The sequence below is a fragment of the Oncorhynchus clarkii genome, chromosome 4, assembly GCF_045791955.1.
Source record: "Oncorhynchus clarkii lewisi isolate Uvic-CL-2024 chromosome 4, UVic_Ocla_1.0, whole genome shotgun sequence".
NCBI classification, from domain to species: domain Eukaryota; kingdom Metazoa; phylum Chordata; class Actinopteri; order Salmoniformes; family Salmonidae; genus Oncorhynchus; species Oncorhynchus clarkii.
This window is the reverse complement of record NC_092150.1, coordinates 71382609-71404817: the sequence shown is the minus strand read 5'-3', so window position 1 is coordinate 71404817 and position 22209 is coordinate 71382609. Positions and strand designations below refer to the sequence as shown.

At 42.3% G+C, this 22209-nt stretch overlaps 2 protein-coding genes across 4 annotated transcripts in view; both read left to right on the top strand.

Moving 5' to 3' along the window:
• The window catches only part of LOC139407252 (kinesin family member 25), a 274790-nt gene that overhangs the window by 174417 nt on the left and 78164 nt on the right, over positions 1-22209 (top strand). The gene's annotated exons all lie outside the window — the stretch shown is intronic.
• Positions 1404-22209, top strand: part of LOC139407225 (F-box protein 25) — a 22298-nt gene continuing 1492 nt past the window's right edge. Inside the window, exons 1-10 of one of the 3 annotated variants that reach the window (XM_071150809.1) lie at positions 1431-1510; positions 1920-2054; positions 7168-7271; positions 7462-7511; positions 7706-7798; positions 7968-8061; positions 10547-10731; positions 12604-12786; positions 13067-13210; positions 13830-13919. In XM_071150809.1, coding sequence (XP_071006910.1) covers positions 1927-2054; positions 7168-7271; positions 7462-7511; positions 7706-7798; positions 7968-8061; positions 10547-10731; positions 12604-12786; positions 13067-13210; positions 13830-13919 — 1071 coding nt within the window. In that variant the 5' untranslated portion in view covers positions 1431-1510; positions 1920-1926. Of the gene's footprint in view, positions 1511-1919; positions 2055-7167; positions 7272-7461; positions 7512-7705; positions 7799-7967; positions 8062-10546; positions 10732-12603; positions 12787-13066; positions 13211-13829; positions 13920-22025; positions 22053-22209 lie in introns of all 3 variants that reach the window. The other 2 variants (XM_071150811.1, XM_071150812.1) reach the window with 2 other exon arrangements.

Below are 22209 nucleotides of genomic sequence, written 5' to 3'. Positions count from 1 at the left end.
GTGTTTCTTGACCCAAGCAAGTCTCTTCTCTTCTTATTGGTGTCCTTTAGTAGTGGTTTCTTTGCAGCAATTCATGCATTCTCCTCTGAACAGTTGATGTTGAGATGTGTCTCTTACTTGAACTCTGTGAAGCATTTATTTGGGCTGCAATTTCTGAGTCTGGTAATTCTAATGAACATATCCTCTGCAGCAGAGGTAACTCTATGTCTTCCTTTCCTGGGGCAGGCTTCATGAGAGCCAGTTTCCTCATAGCTCTTGATGTTTTTTTTTTTAAATAAACTTTTTCAGATTGACTGACCTTCATGTCTTAAAATAATGATTGACTGTCTTTTCTCTTTGCTTATTTGATTTGAGCTGTTCTTTCCATAATATGGACTTGGTATTTTACCAAATAGGGCTGTCTTCTGTATACCTTATACCTTATGTATACCTACCTTGTCACAACACAACTGATTCGCTCAAACGCATAAAGAAGGAAAGAAATTCAACAAGTTCACTTTTAACAAGGCACACCTGTTCATTGAAACTCATTCCTGGTGGGGCTACCTCATGAAGCTGCTTGATAGAATGCCAAGAGTGTGCAAAGCTGTCATCAAGGCAAAAGGTGGCTACTTTAAAGAATCTCAAATATAAAATATATTTTGATTTGTTTAACACTTTTTTGCTTTCTATAAGATTCCATATGTGTTATTTCAATGTTTGATGTCTTCACTATTATTCTAAAATGTCGAAAATAGTCCAAATAAATAAAAACCCTTGAATGAGTAGCCATGTCCACACTCTTGACTGGTACTGTATGTAAATAAGGTATTTCTGCTTTTTATTTACATTTTTAAATGTATTTTTTCATCCATTTTAGAATAAGGCTGTAAAGTAACAAAATATGGAAGAGTATAGGGGTCTGAATGCACTGTATATCACCTTACATACAATTATTTTTGATTGACAACCCAGAATTGTGTAATTGGATTGCTGATATAACCTATAACCTATAACCAAGTTAAAATATGTTTGCGCAGATATAACTTTCTGATTTAAAATTGTTTTATTATCAATGTACTTTTTTTTAACCAAAATGTCAGATCGAACCTTATAGTCCCAAGGTCACGATTTGTAAATGGGATATCATGACAGAGCTAAATGGCCTATAGTGGTATCAAAATATTACATGTCTTAGAGCGAAGTCAACCCATACCGTTCAGTTTAGCAAGCTCGGCATTATATCCCTTCCCCATATCCAAACCAATACACTCGGATACATGTGCGAGGTTTCTATCACGTGTATACAAATTTCTTAGCAAAACACCGTAGATCAAAAAGATAATGATTGACAATAGTGACAGCCAATCAGCGATAAAATTCTGGGTAGCAACAAGATAAAGAAAGCCAACACGTCCAATCACAGAAAGGCAGGAGGCGTGTCACATTCTATTGTACGATATGTTTACTTCCGTCAATATTTCCAGAGCAAAGCTGCGTTTCTCAATTCAACAACCTAATCGCTCTCTAAGTAAGTTTGGTTTGATTGTTTTATTGGGAAAATATGTTTAACTAAGAAACACAATAGTCCTCTGTCTCTATAGTCTGTTAATCTTTTTCCGGATAATCAGTTTGCGAGCTAACGTTAGCTGTCATTTGCTCTGCCTTTTTCTAACTCGGCTCAACCAGAGAACTGTGCTTGACAGATATCCGCAGTAGTAGTCAATATTTAACAATGACTTTATCTTTATTGTACATTCGACAGTGTTGACAACTGATGTTGATTTTTTTTTCTTTTAACTAGAAATTGCTAGCTAAAATGTGTAATCTCTCCTCACAGCGATTTATTTTAACCGTGGCAATACAACAATACACACACAGGTACAGTAAGTAACTAACTAGCAGCTAGCTACACAAACATCTCCTTGCACATTCCCCAGGTGAAGGATGCCTTTCTTGGGCCAGGACTGGAGGTCGCCAGGATGGAGCTGGATCAAGACCGAGGATGGCTGGAAGAGGATCGAGTTCTATGGAAATGAATTGAGGGACAACAACAACGGAATAGACTTGGAAGAGTAAGTGCCGTTTACGTACGTGCCCTCATCGCTCTTAATAATTCACCTATTGATATATATACATGCATACAGTACCAGTCAACATTTTGGACACACAAACTCATTCAAGGGTTTTTCTATATTTTTACTATGTTCTACATTGTAGAATACTAGTGAAGACATCAAAACTATGAAATAACATATGGAATCATGTAGTAACTGAAAAAGTGTTAAACAAATCAAATGAAATTTTAGATTCTTCAAAGTAGCCCCCCTTTACCTTGATAACAGCTTTTCTACGCTCTTGGCATTCTCTCAACCAGCTACACCTGGAATGCTTTTTGCTATTTGACAGTCTCCTGGAGGGGAAGGAGTCTCCAAGAAATGGCCAGATCACAGTCTGCCGATATGGACAGCCCCATCAAAAGGATCCTCCTGGGTGATGTATTTAGGGAGAGGGTGGTAAGCAGCCTGAAACTCCTGAAACCTATAGCAGTTGCCATTGCACTGATTGAGAGAGACAATGCCATTCTGTCTGATGTTCAGACTCTGCTTGCAGATGTAAGAGAAGAAATCCGTACTGCCGTGCCCACTTCACTGTTGCTCCATACAGAGGAAACTGCAGTTCTGAAAGCGTGAAGACTTCTGCCTGAAGCCCATACACGCCGCAGCTTACATGTTGGACCCCAAGTATGCTGGCAAGAGCAGCGATCAACAAGGCCTATGGTGTCATCACTACCATGTCTTGCCACCTTGGCCTGGATGAGGGCAAGGTTCTTGGCAGTCTGGTGAAGTACACTTCCAAGCAAGGGCTTTGGGATGGAGATGCAATACGGCAGTCGTGCCAACATCTCATCAGCCACCTGGTGGAAGGGACTTTGTGGATCTGAGGCTCTTTCCCCTGTTGCCTCCATCCTCCAAATCCCACCAACATCAGCCGCCTCAGAGCGCAACTGGTCCTTGTTTGGGAACACACACACCAAGGCACGCAACAGGCTGACCAATACAAGGGTTGAAAAATTGGTGGCCATCTGGGCAAGTTTTAGGCATTTTGAGCCTGACAACGAGCCATCCTCAAGGTTGGAAAGTGACAGTGACGATGAGGCCTGATGATTCTGATATTCAAGACACACACACACACCTTGAGGAGGTCCAGGGAGAAGACATGGAAGACCACCAAAGCTTCAGGAAGTGTGTGTGTGTGTGTGTGTGTGTGTGTGTGTGTGTGTGTGTGTGTGTGTGTGTGTGTGTGTGTGTGTGTGTGTGTGTGTGTGTGTGTGTGTGTGTGTGTGTGTGTGATCACCATCAGTGTGGGACAGAGTTTAAAAAAATATATATATATATATATATTTTACCCCTTTTTCTCCTAAATTTCGTGGTATCCAATTGTTAGTAGCTACTATCTTGTCTCATCGCTACAACTCCCGTACGGGTTCGGGAGAGACGAAGGTTGAAAGTCATGCGTCCTCCGATACACAACCCAACCCAGCTGCACTGCTTCTTAACACAGCGAGCATCCAACCCGGAAGCCAGCCGCACCAATGTGTCAGAGGAAACACAGTGCGCCTGGCAACCTTGGTTGGTGCGCACTGTGCCCGGCCCGCCACTGTGTCGGCCCGCGCTGGTGCGCGATGAGACAAGGATATCCCTACCGGCCAAACCCTCCCTAACCTGGACGACGCTAGGCCAATTGTGCGTCGCCCCACGGACCTCCCGGTCGCGGCCGGTTACGACAGAGCCTGAGCGTGAACCCAGAGTCTGTCAGAGTCTGCAGCTGGCGCTGCAGTGCAGCCCTTAACCACTGCGCCACCCGGGAGGCCCTAGGACAGAGTGTTTTTAAACAGATGTGTTTGGTTCCTGTTTCTCCCACAGCCTGTCAGACAGTAAGTGTGAATACTGATAATAGTTGTTTGTTTGACTGATTGTCTGAGGGAACTGACTCCATACCTGCTAGCCGGAGAAGGATACCCAGGCACACACATCAATACAAACATGTCTAGTTTCTCGTCCCCAGCTATGCAACCTGTGGAGAATTGTATTGTGAAATAGACATGACTGGCAGATTCATAAGTCAGTAGGGGAGAGTGGGGTATCTGGAGCCATATTTTTATTTTTTATTTTTTTACATTCATCACTACGTCAAGAGAAATATAATATTCTTTCTAACAAAGATATCTACATATATTTCAGGATGTTGTGGATCCATGGAAATAATTTGCATTAATGTAAACATAGCTTGTCTAAAAAAAGTGGTCTCATCTCTTGGCACAAATTACCCTGGGTGTGGGGTAGCCTAAACTTAACCTGTCCTTATACTCAATTAAGGTAAAAAAAATTCCACATCTGTACTGAATGAAATATTAACTCCCTCTCTCACATCTGTTCTGACATGTTCAATTTAACATTCACTAGCAAATCTATTGAATAAAGTTGCCAGGATTTTTCCTACCCTCCTCTCTCTCAGGTTTTGAGGCTGATTCATATTTATGGAATGCTATAATTGGGTGCATGGGTTTGACCCTGCATTGTATTGCCATATAAAAAGATGTAGAAGGATTTACAATGCAGGAGTCCATGTGTTCATCAAATCAGCATGGCCTTTTATGCTATAGCAGTGGCTACAAACAAGTTATTTTTGTCTGTCTCTTGTCAGTTAAAATGGGGTTTTGGGCAGTCTTACTTCTCTCAGCAGGAGTGCTGGCCTGTTATCTGCAGGAAACATGTTCTGTTATGTCCTGTGGACTGTGGTGATAGTGAATGATGAGGCTTTTAGACCAGGGGTTTTCCCATTCAGAGCTAGCTCTGTCTAACGCCTGTGGTGCTCCAGTCTAGACAAACAAAACAGATTTGGAAAAATAATAATCTTCTATTTTGACGTGGCAGAGTATTACATCTGATTGTTATGATATGCTACACAATTTTTTTTTTGTGGTGATGCAGTCGCTATTTATCTCAGATGGTTATAATAGTATAGGCTAGTCGCTGAGTACTTTTTAAAATTATTTTTTAATTTTTTTAATGGTGTCAAATCTAGAGTTGGCCATCCAGTACCTCACAGTACAACAGTTGTCAATACACATCCTACAAATACCTCACAGAAAAACAGATGATGACATTGCACCACACAATAACTGATGACATAATTTCCTCTGTGACTCCTCCAAAAAACATCCTGACTCAAAGGCCAATGACATCATGCAGTACCCCCCCCCCACAATAGCCATTGACTGCTAACCAAACACTCCCACAGACTGACATCATTATGCCTGCTATTGTACTGATCCAAGTCCAACACAGTAGTTCAGCTCTCTCAGCCATTTAGCTGATGCCATGTAAAAGGTAAACATCGACTGTCAAAGCCCCACATTGACTGTACAGAGTATATTTCGAGTAGTTTGAGAGCCAACATTGCTCTGTTCCTCTTGTCTGAGGGTTTTTGTTTTTCCTTCTCTGTCCAGGCATGTTGCCGTGAGAATCCTCTGTGAAATGTTAGTTCATTGCATTCCTGACCTCTAATTCCCTGTTACTGATTGGTGTGTGTGTGTGCGTGCTTTAAGCAGTGGGACCAGTGCATAAAACGTCCTGAATTAGCCTCCAGCCTGGATAAGCTGCATGTGTCACATGCAAAAAATGTTGATCCACACCAATGAATTGCTTCATCTCCAGCCCCCCTACCTGTGGTCAGTCTGTGTGGATCTGAGACAGGCTGGAGGGAGAGTCTCAGAGCTCTGCTCCTGAGATGGTCACGTGATAAGGCTGAGCACATGTATTACTAATGCATGGAGAACATCAGTGGACCACTCACTTTGATCTAGCAGCCAGTCCTCATTAAACCTGCTGATTGTCTGTGTAGAGAGAGAACGCAACACCCATAGAGATCAGAGCAAGGTGATGGTCAATGAAGTTCCAGATGCACTATGTTCCAGATAACAGTAGCAACAACCACAAAACCATGTAGGAGCAACATGGACTAGGGGTTAAAGAGGTAGTTCACCCAAATTACTATAAACTCATTTTATGGAGAACGTGACTATTTAATCTGAGAAATAGTTTTTACAGTCTTTAAAATATATTTCAAAAGCCTGACTGATAGAGCCAATACATTTCCCTGTGTATGCTGTTGGACTGAGGATTAAAGCCTGTTGCCATATATTTGAAATGTAATGAAGTCCAGTGGGAGTAATGAAAGCTCTGTTGATACAAAGAGGGCAAACCAATCTCTGTCAAGGGCAAGACCAGAAGTTTAATTTATTTAACCTATTTATTTTCAGTTCATTCCTTTGGTTTACGTGGCAGTGCAGGAATATTATCATATGGTCTGAGTTGGGCAAAAAAAGTGCATTCATAATTTGTGTTTTAGTATACTGGAGCCCTCAGAGATACTGGCCTCGAGCCATACTTTCACAAACCTGTTTTGAAGATGTAATCTGAAATTTGTCAGAGTACTGAAACGTCCCCTAAGGGTAGCCCCAACAGAAGTATCACTATGAATTGTAGCCATGAATGCAAAACAAGACCTACTCTGCCACTCTACCCTACAGGCAGCCGTGTAGCCACGGGTACACACGGAACTTAGACCTAAACAGGACTGTAGGAAGTTGATAGTTGCGGTATAATCTGGATTTTGAGATTAGCTGCCTGTGATGGGAAGTTGATTTGCTGCTAGATATCTTATGCTTGCCTCAATGATACAATGACAGTGATACAACCTCATGGATACAAGCTGTGATCTGTGACCTATTGGCATACAGTCATATACACACCCTGGCATCAATGCAAGTGCAGAGATTTTCGGAGATCTGAAGTTTAGTGTTTATCCGAAAGTGGTTTCCTAGATAAAGAGATTAGCAGATCTTGTCCAGCATTAGAGCTGATGTTATGGTGGGAAAATAGTCCCTGACCTTCTCCATGAGTCTTTCTGAGAAACAAGAGGTCAGAGATCAGGGCTGTGCCAGTCTTAATCACCTCAGAGGGGTAGTCAGGCAGTCATCTGGGCATGGCCAGGCTGTGGCCTTCTGCAGTGTGGACAGCCACTTAGTTTGTTACATAAATACACTGACGTCCAACATGCCAACGCTCATAAACAATGCTATTAACTCACTCCTTTCATGTCTACCTTGTCTTTCTGAAACAGGCTCTGCGATGAAAACAAAGAGAATCTGTTTACTGGAAATGTGTGCGAGGTAGTCGCCAAAAAGAGGAAAAAAGACTTCTACAATAACAACACCAAATCACAGTGTGAGTAGCACTGACCGCAGCCATCTTATTCCCATTAAAAGTCTTTGGGGGAACATGGCCAACCACGAGCTATTAGGAATGCTAGCCAGCTAGCATGAGGTTTGGCAACTGTGGTTTAACAAAACAGTTCTGATAAATAGCAAAGTAAATCTCTCTCTTTGACTCAGTTTTCTTTTCTCTCTTTTCCCAGTTGTTTACCAGGAGAAGTGGATCTATGTTCAGAAGGAGAGCACAAGAGAGGTGAGGAAAGTTTAGGTCAACCGCACCATATAACAGTGCGACCCAAGACCTGGAATGTGGATACACTGTTTATGCTAAATTTAATGGACAGTAAATAATACTGAGAATGTCCACTAGATTTAGTTTATTGCCCATTCTACTCTTTACCATACATGGTATGTGTTTTGGTAATTAAGTTTGTGTTATTACCTTAGAGACATGGATACTGCACGCTAGGGGAAGCCTTCAACCGTCTAGATTTTTCCAGTGCCACTCAGGACATCCAGAGATTTACCTATGTGGCAAAAGTAAGCTGTTGGCTAACTATCTGAATTATAAGCATGATTTTAGCTTGATCACTAAAACTGCGTGTATCAATACTACTGGATATGTGTTGATACTAGTCCTTGGTTTGTGTCCTGTCCTCTCACTCTTTTACTTCCCTCTCTCTTACCCTCTCGCTCTCCCTCTGTGCAGCTCCTCCAGCTCATAGCCAGGTCTCAGCTGCCGTCCCTCAGTGGAGCAGCTCAGAAGAACTACTTCAACGTGCTGGAGAAGATCGTACGGAAGGGTGAGCGAGATGGATATGTCCTCATCATGCTGGTCTGTACTCAATGGCCTGTCAGAATAACACCGTGTAACCACAGCACATTGCCTAATGGCACAGCCCCTGGTTTTAGCTCTGAGCCATACTTACATTAGTGTTGGCACTGCTCCCTGGTTGGAGAAGTGAAATGCAGCCTCATGCTTTCTCTGAGAACAACAGGTCTCTGTTCTCAATTGTATGCCCTCAAACTGACAGTCTAATACTGGGTTTCTTGGCATTGTTTGGTCTCGTCAGTGTGGCAGTAGAACCGGTCCCACTGCTGCTGTGTCAGTGATTGTCCCGCCACTAAAACACACAGCTGTAGTGCCCCGTCATTACTGAGCTGCTGTTGCCGGGCGGATCAAAGGAGCCATCAGATCTAAGCTTTAGGTCACACAACCACACGCCTCAGGAAGGAAAACATGAATTATCTGCAGTATATAAAGACCTATTTTGCTTTGGCTTCATGCATGCCTTGAGAGTACAGTACGTTCTTCAAATGGTGGTTTTGCTTTGGGAGTAATGGTAAAATGCTTTGACTTTTGATAAAGATTTTCCTGTACAGTTAAAAAAAAAAATGTATGTATGTGTGTGTATATATATATATATAGACATATGTATATAGACACATACACACACATACAGTGCCTTGCGAAAGTATTCGGCCCCCTTGAACTTTGCGACCTTTTGCCACATTTCAGGCTTCAAACATAAAGATATAAAACTGTATTTTTTTGTGAAGAATCAACAACAAGTGGGACACAATCATGAAGTGGAACTACATTTATTGGATATTTCAAACTTTTTTTAACAAATCAAAAACTGAAAAATTGGGCGTGCAAAATTATTCAGCCCCTTTACTTTCAGTGCAGCAAACTCTCTCCAGAAGTTCAGTGAGGATCTCTGAATGATCCAATGTTGACCTAAATTACTAATGATGATAAATACAATCCACCTGTGTGTAATCAATTCTCCGTATAAATGCACCTGCACTGTGATAGTCTCAGAGGTCTGTTAAAAGCGCAGAGAGCATCATGAAGAACAAGGAACACACCAGGCAGGTCCGAGATACTGTTGTGAAGAAGTTTAAAGCCGGATTTGGATACAAAAAGATTTAAAGCTTTAAACATCCCAAGGAGCACTGTGCAAGCGATTAATATTGAAATGGAAGGAGTATCAGACCACTGCAAATCTACCAAGACCTGGCCGTCCCTCTAAACTTTCAGCTCATACAAGGAGAAGACCGATCAGAGATGCAGCCAAGAGGCCCATGATCACTCTGGATGAACTGCAGAGATCTACAGCTGAGGTGGGAGACTCTGTCCATAGGACAACAATCAGTCGTATATTGCACAATTCTGGCCTTTATGGAAGAGTGGCAAGAAGAAAGCCATTTCTTAAAGATATCCATAAAAAGTGTCGTTTAAAGTTTGCCACAAGCCACCTGGGAGACACACCAAACATGTGGAAGAAGGTGCTCTGGTCAGATGAAACCAAAATTGAACTTTTTGGCAACAATGCAAAACGTTATGTTTGGCGTAAAAGCAACACAGCTGAACACACCATCCCCACTGTCAAACATGGTGGTGGCAGCATCATGGTTTGGGCCTGCTTTTCTTCAGCAGGGACAGGGAAGATGGTTAAAATTGATGGGAAGATGGATGGAGCCAAATACAGGACCATTCTGGAAGATAACCTGATGGAGTCTGCAAAAGACCTGAGACTGGGACGGAGATTTGTCTTCCAACAAGACAATAATCCAAAACATAGCAAAATTTACAATGGAATGGTTCAAAAATAAACATATCCAGGTGTTAGAATGGCCAAGTCAAAGTCCAGACCTGAATCCAATCGAGAATCTGTGGAAAGAACTGAAAACTGCTGTTCACAAATGCTCTCCATCCAACCTCACTGAGCTCGAGCTGTTTTGCAAGGAGGAATGGGAAAAAATGTCAGTCTCTCGATGTGCAAAACTGATAGAGACATACCCCAAGCGACTTACAGCTGTAATCGCAGCAAAAGGTGGCGCTACAAAGTATTAACTTAAGGGGGCTGAATAATTTTGCACGCCCAATTTTTCAGTTTTTGAATTGTTAAAAAAGTTTGAAATATCCAATAAATGTCGTTCCACTTCATGATTGTGTCCCACTTGTTGTTGATTCTTCACAAAAAAATACAGTTTTATATCTTTATGTTTGAAGCCTGAAATGTGGCAAAAGGTCGCAAAGTTCAAGGGGGCCGAATACTTTCGCAAGGCACTGTGTATGTATGTATGTATGTATGTATGTATGTATGTAGTCAAATTCAAAATATATATATATATATTGAATTTGACTACGTTTCTTCCATTACAAAAAAACATAACATTTATCTCTTGAGAGACCTAGTATGAACGACAGTGAATATTGACGTAGTTATAGGGTGTTTTTTTTACACTGTTTTAACGTCTTTGTTCTCTCTTTGTGTCCAGTTCTGGAGGACCATCATAACCCTCGCCTTATCAAGGAGCTGCTGCAGGACCTGAGCTCCACCCTGTGCATCCTGACCCGAGGCATGGGAAAGTCTGTCCTGGTGGGCAACATCAACATCTGGGTCTGCAGGCTGGAGACCATCCTCAACTGGCAGCAGCAGCTCAACAACCTGCAGATACCCAAGGTAGAGTATGGAGGGTGGGGGTCCTTTTTAAACGGCTGATTATGGGCCTAAAAGCCCTCACAACTTATAGTTCAGCCATGGCTCTATAAGGGAAGGCTACTGCTGACCTGGGTACTGACCTGGGTACAGTTCCCACATGCTTCAAGATGGCCACCATTGTTCCTGTACCCAAGAAGGCAAAGGTAACTGAACTAAATCACTCGCCCCATAGCACTCACCTCTGTCATCCTGAAGTGCTTTGAGAGACTAGTCAAGGATCATATCACCTTACCTGCCACCCTAGACCCACTTCAATTTGCTTACCGCCCCAATAGATCCACAGACGATGCAAACGCCATCACTCTGCACACTGCCCTATCCCATCTGGACAAGAGGAATACCTATGTAAGAATGCTGTTTATTGACTATAGCTAAGCATTCAACACCATAGTACCCTCCAAGCTCATCATTAAGCTTGAGGCCCTGGGTCTGAACCTCGCACTGTGCAATTGGGTCCTGGACTTCCTGACGGGCAGCCCCCAGGTGGTGAAGGTAGGAAACATCCCCTCGAGTCCGCTGTTCCTCAACACTGAGGCCCCACAAAGGTGCGTGCTCAGCCCCCTCCTGTACTCCCTGTTCATCCATGTCTGCGGGACCAAGCACGCATCCAACTCAATCATAAAGTTTGCAGACGACACAACCGTAGTGGGCTTGATTACCAACGATGACGAGACCGCCTACAGGGAGGAGATGAGGGCTCTGGGAGTGTGGTGCCTGGAAAACAACCTCTCACTCAACGTCAACAAAACAAAGGAGATGATCGGGTGGTGAGGCCTGCCAAATGCATTACCGGGGGCAAACTACGCGCCCTCCAGGACACCTACAGCACCCCATGTCACAGGAAGGCCAAAAAGATCATCAAGGACATTAACCACTCGAGCCACTGCCAGTTCACCCCGCTATCATCCAGAAGGCGAGGTCAGTACAGGTGCATCAAAGCTGGGACCGGGAGACTGAAAAACAGCTCCTGTCTCAAGGCCATCAGACTGTTAAACAGCCATCACTAGCACATTAGAGACTGCTGCCTATAGGCATAGACTATGAATCACTGGCCACTTTAAGGAATGGAACACTAGTCACTTTAATAATGTTTACATATCTTGCATTACTCATCTTGTATGTATATATTGTATTCTATGGTATCTTAGTCACTTAATATGTACATATCTTGCATTACTCATCTCATGTGTATATACTGTTTTCTATGCTATTCTACAGTATCTTAGTCCGTTCCGCCTTGAAATCGCTCGTCCATATGTATAGAGTCTTAATTCATTCCTACTTAGATTTGTGTGTATTGGGTATATGTTGTGTAATTTGTTAGATATTACTTGTTAGATATTACTGCACTGTCGGAGCTAGAAGCAAAATAATTTAGCTACACCTGCAATATCTGCTAATTACGTGTGACCAATAACATCTGCTAATTACGTCTGTGACCAATAATATTTGATATGATTTGGCACGGTGACAGTATTCAGTCATCGGGTCTTCTCAGTGTTGTATTGTGTAGTGGAATGCTGCAGCCCCAGCCAGCCTGGGATATCCTTAACTAGGTGTCAATCTGGTTCTGCTTTAGCCAACTCTTGTTCTGATGTTTGGCTGAATCCAAATCAGACTGGCTAGGCTTCAGAGATAGACTGGTTCGTTTTCTGTCTCATTATCAAGGTGGTTAATGTTTGCTTTGTAAAAAGTTGTAACTTCTGTACTTAGACGTGTGCCGTCTGTTTAGTTTCAAGAGACGAGAGACCGCTTGCTTGGAGGATAATTGACCTGGTAGTTATGTGACAGTCTTGCCATAGTTTCAACATATGTATATTTCTCCCCCCCCAGCAAATGTCCAATGGGATGACGCTGCGTGACCTGCCGCTAGACATGCAGAACAACATCCTGTACAAGTTCTCCGACGCCTGTGACATCATCAACCTGGGACAGGCCACGCCCACTCTTCACATGCTCAGTGAGGACCGGCACCTGTGGAAGAAGCTGTGCCAGTTTCACTTTGCAGAGAAACAGGTAGAAGTCACTGGGTATCTAAACATGGCATTCAATGTAATCAGTGTCACAAACTGCTTGAATACAGGGGTCATGTTCAGTCAGTAGTACACAGTGACCACCAGAGTGCAGTGTTGCCACATTTAATATAAGGGAGGCATTCTACATAAGGTCTATGGAGTTGAACATGAAATGGTGGTCATTTAGAAAATAACTCAGGAATTACCCTTCGGAGTTACCTTAGCATCTCTTTCTTTCCTTTCCCCCTGGTGTCAACCATGTTTTCTCCTTGTGTGTGTAGTTCTGCAGGCATCTGATCTTGTCAGAGAGGGGCCATGTGGACTGGAAGGTCATGTACTACACCCTACAGAAATACTACCCCAAGAGAGAGCAGTACGGAGACACACTGCACTTCTGCAGACACTGTAGCATCCTCTTCTGGAAGGTAAGAACAAGAAGACACACTAGACAATATGATAGCATCTCAAATGGCACCCTATTCCCTACATAGTGCACTACTTTGACCTGGGCCCATAGGGAATAGGGTGCCATTTCGGACACGTATAATGGGTTACATAGCTGCATATCAGGGGGGACTCCCATAATACATATGCCTATTTTTAGGTTGATATTAATAATAGATTTATTAAGCATTTTACTAAGTTCGCAATGTGCTTATCAAGAAGGAAAAGTAAACTAAAATGTAAAATAAAGTTTCAAAGTGGAGAGTGAGTTTTTGAGTCCTAGCCAGGAGAAATCTTTGTATGTGATGTCATGGTGACCTTTGGCTGTGTTTATGGAGTTTGGGGTCAGCTCAGGACTGAGATTTGCCCTTTAGTAGACGGTAGCGCATTTCCGTCGATTCACAAATGTTTCTGCCGTAAGAGGGAAATGCCCCGACTATCTGTGTTAATACGCCTCACTTGTGATATGGCTTTGGAAACATTTGGGACTTGACTTTCATATCAGCGAGAAATTGTTTTTCAAATCCAAAAGATACACTTACTGTATGCAGTTTTAGCACAGTTGCACATGACTGTGTTGTGAATAATGCATGCTTCCAGAAAGACACTTCCTCCCTTCGCCATTGGAAATGTGAGCGCAAGGTGGGAGGATGTCGGCTGGAGGCTGTTATTGTGCTAAAACTGCGTACAGTAAGTATATTTTGTATTTGAAAGATTCTTTCTCGCTGATAGGAAAGTAAAGTTATATCGCCAGCAAGGATTATTCATGTGTCTGGGTCTTTCTATGAACAATGGGGACAATGTGTGACATTGGGATCAACATTTCAAAATCGTATGAAACAAAAATCAAAAGGATTTTCATGTAGTTTCATGTGTTCTTAGAGGAATAAAAGTGAATATATGCAAATCGCCTCATAACCACCTATACAACAACCTATCAAATGTATTTATAAAGCCAAATGTCACAAAGTGCTATACAGAAACCCAACCTAAAACCCCAAACAGCAAGCAATGCAAATGTAGAAGCACGGTGGCTAGGAAAAACTCCCTAGAAAGACCGGAACCTAGGAAAAAACCTAGAGAGGAACCAGGCTCTGAGGGGGGGCCAGTCAGTCCTCTTCTGGCTGTGCCGGGTGGAGATTATAAGAGTACATTTAAAGCCAGATTGTTCTTCTAGATGTTCAAACATTCTTAGATGACCAGCAGGGTGAAATAATAATCCATGGTTGTAGAGTGTGCAACAGGTCAGCACCTCCAAGAGTAAATGTCAGTTGGCTTTTCATAGCCGAGCAGGCAGAGGTCAAGACAGCCGGTCCAGGACAAGGCAGCACGTCCGTTGAACAGCTCAGTGTTCCATAGCCGCAAGCAGAACAGTTGAAACTGGAGCAGCAGGCAGGATATAACCCCACCCACTTTGCAAAAGCACAGCCCTCACACCACTAGAGGGATATCAATAGACCGCCAACTTACTACCCTGAGACAAGGCTGAGTATAGTCTACAAAGATCTCCTCCACACCACTATAGGGATATCAACAGACCACCAACTTACTACCCTGAGACAAGGCTGAGTATAGTCTACGAAGATCTCCTCCACACCACTATAGGGATATCAACAGACCACCAACTTACTACCCTGAGACAAGGCTGAGTATAGTCTACGAAGATCTCCTCCACACCACTATAGGGATATCAACAGACCACCAATTTACTACCCTGAGACAAGGCTGAGTATAGTCTACGAAGATCTCCTCCACACCACTATAGGGATATCAACAGACCACCAATTTACTACCCTGAGACAAGGCTGAGTATAGTCTACGAAGATCCCCTCCACACCACTATAGGGATATCAACAGACCACCAACTTACTACCCTGAGACAAGGCTGAGTATAGTCTACGAAGATCTCCTCCACACCACTATAGGGATATCAACAGACCACCAACTTACTACCCTGAGACAAGGTTGAGTGTAGCCCACAAAGATCTCCTCCACACCACTATAGGGATATCAACAGACCACCAACTTACTACCCTGAGACAAGGCTGAGTGTAGCCCACGAAGATCTCCTCCACCGCACGAGCCTGAGGGGGCGGAAACCCAGACAGCAAGATCACGTCTTTCAGAGGCATTTTCAAAAACTTAATGGTACTTATTTAAAGAACCTAAATGTTATACAATTGTTTAATGTGTATATAACTGTACATATAGGTCCTAATATATATACCCCCCCCCCCCCCACACACACACACACACACAATAAAAAGCATGCAAAAAGTGTAAAAAAATAAATAAAATTAAAGTAGGCCATTACTACTTTAAGAATAATTATTTCTTTGAGTTTTTGGGCCTTGCCAATGCATTGATATTCAAAATATTTTTTACATAACAGAATGTGAGAATGTGGACATTTCCTGACTAAATAGATTGGATGCATGCATGGAGATTTGTATGTGGCAGATGTAGGCACACGTCATGAAGTCATGAATAGCGGTAGCATTAATCTCACCATCGCTGTTTTTATCATGAGTAAGTGACCGAAATCCAGGTCTCTTTTACAGTGTAGTAATTTAGTATACGCTCTTATCCAGAACAACTTACAGGATAATTTGATTTTAATTGCTGATTTGATTTTAATTGCATAATTTTCACTTAGTCAGCTCTGGGATTCAAACCTGCAACCTTTCGGTAACTGTTCCATCGCTCTTAACTGCTAGGCTACCTGCTACCCTTTTTTTCCTTTTTCTGGAAGAATTTCTATGGAAAGACTAGTTGAATCTAACATTAGATGTTGTTCTAATAAAAGTAAGAAAATGTAGGCACTCTGGATAAATGACTAAAATGTAAGTAATAATCATGGGTAGTTACAAGGGAGCAGGAGAACTTATAAATTGACTACAATAATTCCAATAACTTTTTCAAACACAAAATTGCGGATTTTATTTTTTCCAAGGTAGGCCTATTCCAGTACTTGAATTTATGAGCAACAAATTCAAGTTCAAGTAGGCTACTTCAAGCCCCTTGTTTTGTTTTTAAAATTGCAGTTCTTACATGGAAAACAAAATGTATTTGACATGTTATTTCATTACCAGATCTTAATATGACCTGGTAATGAAATAACATGTCAAATACATTATTGTGAATAAGCCCACTAGGTTAAGTAATTTGTTGTCCATTATATCCCAAATAATTAATAGGAATCGCATAGGAATCGGGTTGGTTTTGCGCAGTAGTCTATTCTACACGATTGCACACAGTAGACTCTATGTCCAAGCCGAGGAACAAAAATATCTGAAAACACGAACTCATTGCCTTTTTGCATTCTCTGTTAAATCTAACGACACCCTGCTGTAAGTCTAGCAGACAATGATAGATGGTAAACATCAATTCGCTAGGGATATTAGATCCAACTGTCTTCACCAGCGTAACCAATGAGACGCCAAAATATTCTGGACATTAATTGCAAACACCTTTTTTACGGCACTTGGGCTATTGTTGCATCGCATGCGCCATCACAGCTGTTTGTCACTTGACTGTTATTCCGAAAATTCTTTCCTGGATCAGTAGATGTGTGAAAATATTACAGCGTAACTAATCAGCTGGATGGATACCAAATGAGCATCTAACAAGTATTATGCATAATTGTTGAAGAAGCACATTAATGATCGTATCGATTTTAAGTACACTGCTCAAAAAAATAAAGGGAACACTAAAATAACACATCCTAAATCTGAATGAATGAAATATTCTTATTAATTACTTTTTTCTTTACATAGTTGAATGTGCTGACAACAAAATCACACAAATTATCAATGGAAATCAAATTTATCAACCCATGGAGGTCTGGATTTGGAGTCATTCTCAAAATTAAAGTGGAAAACCACACTACAGGCTGATCCAACTTTGATGTAATGTCCTTAAAACAAGTCAAACTGAGGCTCAGTAGTGTGTGTGGCCTCCATGTGCCTGTATGACCTCCCTACAACGCCTGGGCATGCTCCTGATGAGGTGGCGGATGGTCTCCTGAGGGATCTCCTCCCAGACCTGGACTAAAGCATTCGCCAACTCCTGGACAGTCTGTGGTGCAACGTGGCGTTTGTGGATGGAGCGAGACATGATGTCCCAGATGTGCTCAATTGGATTCAGGTCTGGGGAACGGGCGGGCCAGTCCATAGCATCAATGCCTTCCTCTTGCAGGAACTGCTGACACACTCCAGCCACATGAGGTCTTGCATTAGGAGGAACCCAGGGCCAACTGCACCAGCATATGGTCTCACAAGGGGTCCGAGGATCTCATCTCGGTACCTAATGGCAGTCAGGCTACCTCTGGCGAGCACATGGAGGGCTGTGCGGCCCCCCCAAAGAAATGCCACCCCACACCATGACTGACCCACCGCCAAACCGGTCATGCTGGAGGATGTTGCAGGCAGCAGAACGTTCTCCACGGCGTCTCCAGACTCTGTCACATGTGCTCAGTGTGATCCTGCTTTCATCTGTGAAGAGCACAGAGAGCCAGTGGCGAATTTGCCAATCTTGGTGTTCTCTGGCAAATGCCAAACGTCCTGCACGGTATTGGGCTGTAAGCACAACCCCCACCTGTGGACGTCGGGCCCTTATACCACCCTCATGGAGTCTGTTTCTGACCGTTTGAGCAGACACATGCACATTTGTCGCCTCCTGGAGGTCATTTTGCAGGGCTCTGGCATTGCTCCTCCTGATCCTCCTTGCACAAAGGCGGAGGATGTACTGGCCTGTCTCCTGGTAGCGCCTCCATGCTCTGGACACTACGCTGACAGACACAGCAAACCTTCTTGCCACAGCTCGCATTGATGTGCCATCCTGGATGAGCTGCACTACCTGAGCCACTTGTGTGGGTTGTAGACTCCGTCTCATGCTACCACTAGAGTGAAAGCACCGCCAGCATTCAAAAGTGACCACAACATCAGCCAGGAAGCATAGGAACTAAGTGGTCTGTGGTCACCACCTGCAGAACCACTCCTTTATTGGGGGTGTCTTGCTAATTGCCTATAATTTCCACCTGTTGTCTATTCCATTTGCACAACAGCATGTGGAATTTATTGTCAATCAGTGTTGCTTCCTAAGTGGACAGTTTGATTTCATAGAAGTGTGATTGACTTGGTGTTACATTGTGGTGTTTAAGTGTTCCCTTTATTTTTTTGAGCAGTGTATAAAGGTAAGGTGACTCTTTTTGTAAGAAGCATTTGATTTTGCAATGCATACATTATTTTCGATTTGTGTGCCTATAAACTGTTTTCACCCCTTAACATAAGGAGACACTAAATGTAGTTTCACATTTCTGAGATCTCTATACAAAAAACTCTTGACACTTAGGTCCAAGATTCTTACAGGGTTCAAGTACAATGTCTAATTTAACTGATTTAATGATTAACATATGATATAACGACAGCTTACACTGCCATAAATGCAAGGAGAGAAGTAAGTTGTCACACGATTTTGGACAAATCCGTCAAGACACCAACCATGATTAAGGGTTAAACATAGGTTGGCTATATAGTTATGACACCCCCACTATATTTAGCGTAATGAGAGAAAAAACATCCTCACTGGTACCCTAGTTTATAGAAAGACCCTTCTAAGCGTTAAAACGGAGCGTCGGGATTGTAGTCCACATGTAGCCAGTGGTGGTCCATATACATTCACCTTAGAACCCTAGGGATGGCTGTATGCCCCCGTTGGGTTCCCGAGAGCTGGACAGGGCTGTACTGTGAGGAAAATGTACAGCCAAAACAATCTTTATCAGTAATGTGTAGTCACAACCACCCCCAAAAATATTCAACATAGTCTCTCTGTGTATTGAGACTTGTTTATGCACTTTAAATAAATAAATTATCAACTTATGCTGTTAGAGGTGATTCATCATTTGGGTGGAGAAAACCAGCCTCTTTTCCAGAACCAACAAACTGCTTAACTGCCCCTCTCCTTTTTGCTAGCAGCATGTAACTTTAGCACATTCCTCTTACCTCAGCCCTTAGTAATTTTCATGATTTTGTTTTTTTTTAATATTTTTTTTTAAGTCATTCGAAAGCCAGATGTTTTAGGTTTAATTATAGTGAAGCAAGTCAATTCTGGTCTTCATATATACAGAACAAAAATATAAACGCAACATGTAAAGTGTTTGTCATGATTCATGAGATGAGATGAAATGAAATAAAAGATTCCAGCAATGTTCCATATGCACAAAATATTATTTCTCTCATTCTGTGCACAAATGTGTTTCCATCCCTGTTACTGAGCATTTCTATTTTGCCAAGATAATCCATCCACCTGACAGGTGTGTCATATCAAGAAAATTATTAAACAGCATGATCATTACTATGGTGCACCTTTTGCTGGGGACAATAAAAAGCCACTCTAAAATGTGCAGTTTTGTCACACAACACAATGCCACATTTGTCTCCAGCTTTGAGGGAGTGTGCAATTGGGATGCTGACTGCAGGAATGTCCACCAGAGCTGTTGCCAGGGAATTGAATGTTAATTTATCTACCATAAGCTGCCTCCAATGTAATTTTAGAGATTTTGGCAGTACGTCCAACTGGCCCAAGCAAACGAAGACCACGTGTAACCACGCCAGCCCAGGACCTCCACATCCGGCTTCTTCACCTGCGGGATCATCTGAGATGGGAGGGTGGGGGTGCTGAGGAGTGTTTCTGTCTGTGATAAAGCACTTTTTGGGGGAAAACTCAATTCTGATTGGCAGGGCCCGGCTCCCAAATGGGTGGGCCTAAGCTCTACCAGGCCCACCCATGGCTGTGCCCCTGCCCATTCATGTGAAATCCATAGATTTCACATTCATTTATTTAAATTGATTTCCTTATATGAACTGTAACTCAGTAAAATCATTCACTTTTTCATGTTGCGTTTATTTTTGTTCTGTATGTTCTGTTATTTTATTAGTAAATCTAGCTATTTTTGCCCTTAGTGATTCAACTCTACCATTTTAAATCGTGATGTAGAGCCACCTTGAGAAAGTTGCTCTACGTCATCTCAAGATAAGGGTTTGGTATGAAATACACCCCCTACTAGATGTGCTGGGTGGTACCAACTCAAGGCTCACTATAAAAGTAGGTGAACGCGTGCCATATTTTGCAATGGTCTTGGTAAGTGGAGTATGACAATATATTTTGCATGATGCTTCCTTGACTACTGATGTTACACCAAATTCAAAGTCAGTAATGCACATTTCCGCACATGACCAAATTCAGTGTTTTAGAATTTGGTCATCATGCACACGTGTGATTTTACAAAGAAAGCCTACATGTTTTTCTATGAGGATTATACCTTTTTATATTCATAGCTCCATCCATCGCAACAAAAAATAGATGCCAATGGTGGTGATGTCAAAAAAAAATCCCAACTGCTATGACTGATTTGGTGGCACAGTCTGCGAAGACACTTGGCTCATAGTTAAATGGTTGGGTGTTCTAATCACACAGGGCAGATATCCTTTATTTACAATATTTGTCCCGTACCCACACATTTTTTAATTCTGAAAAGTGAAAGCATCCCTATGAGAGGGGTTGCCCTTGTAGTAGTTGTAGGTTTTCATACAGTACCCAAGACCAATCTGAGTTAATTTGACAATTGGAAAAAGAGCTACTGTGTAAATACTGCAATGCGGGTTGGATTGAATTGAGTCCGTAATTTTCATTTTCAAGGTGATTGCACTTTTCTTCCCAAAACAATACTGCAATAAATGTGGCTCCACATTTCAAATATTGTTTTTGCGACCCATGAGGGATTTTAATTTACACCGCAAGTGGCAATAGATGTCAGGAACTCTGCGCATTACCGCTGTGAGATAAATATCCAGAGAAATTTGTTTACGGTGCACATCATTTTCTTATCAGTGTGCCACAGTGGACTGGTAAGTATGCTTTCGTGAGAAAATGTGGGGATCAGGTACAACTATGTTTACCTACCCACCCAGAACTTCTCACCTGAATGCATTTTTTATTTATTTGAAGGGGTGGGAAAATGCTGAAATTGGGGTTGAGTTACCCTTTTAAAAACCTTTTCAGTTGAACCCAGAACATGAATAATGAATGTTTTCTACACTATAGATGGACTATTCCCTGGGGATCTACAGGTTTAGCATGTTGGTTGGGCTTTAGTTTGCTAACGTTAATGCTTATGACTGTGCTAATCCCGAACCTAAGGAGGAAACTAATCTGTGAAACCAGACAAATTATTCACATGCGGCTCAAAGATCAATGAATGAACTGACTAACCCTCATTGACAGATTTGACCTATTTTCTTTATAAGAAACCGACCACCCATTTCATTCAAAAGCAAGGTTATTGTTAATGACTGTTATGAATATTTGTTTCACCTTTATAGCCCCACTTATGATGCTCATGAATAGAAGGACTGGTCACACCATTGCTATTAAGACTCAAATGTGTGAGCAGGCTGAGCACATATGAGTACATCACCTTGCCAGCTCCTCTCACCACTAACTAGTGTTATGATGCAGTACTAGACTCTAAACAACCTGAGTATTGTTCTGGGCTCCTCCTGCAGGAGGACTGTAACACTCCTAAATTTAGAGAAATGTGCCTTCTATTTCTCCTCTGGCATTGTAGATTGACCCCTTTCCTCTCAGTGCCAACCAAGACTTTGTTAGAACCAGACAGCCTCCCATCCTTCTGTTTCTAATCTTTTAACCTTTCTGCATCCCTCTCCATCCCTCTCTTGTTCCTTACTTCCTGCCTCTCTTCCTGACTCCCCCTGTACTTGTCCCTGACCCCTAAAGGACTGCCACCTGGCCTTATTATTCAAGGTACTTTCCTTCCCATCATGTCTGACTCTCTGGCCACCATTTTGTTTTATGTTGTCCTGGTGATGAATTATGTTTTAGACTCGGCTTGTTGTCACTCGTCTTCTGGTTTGTTTAGCTTTTTTGCTTTGAAAATGACTAAGGTTGTGATTTTTATTTT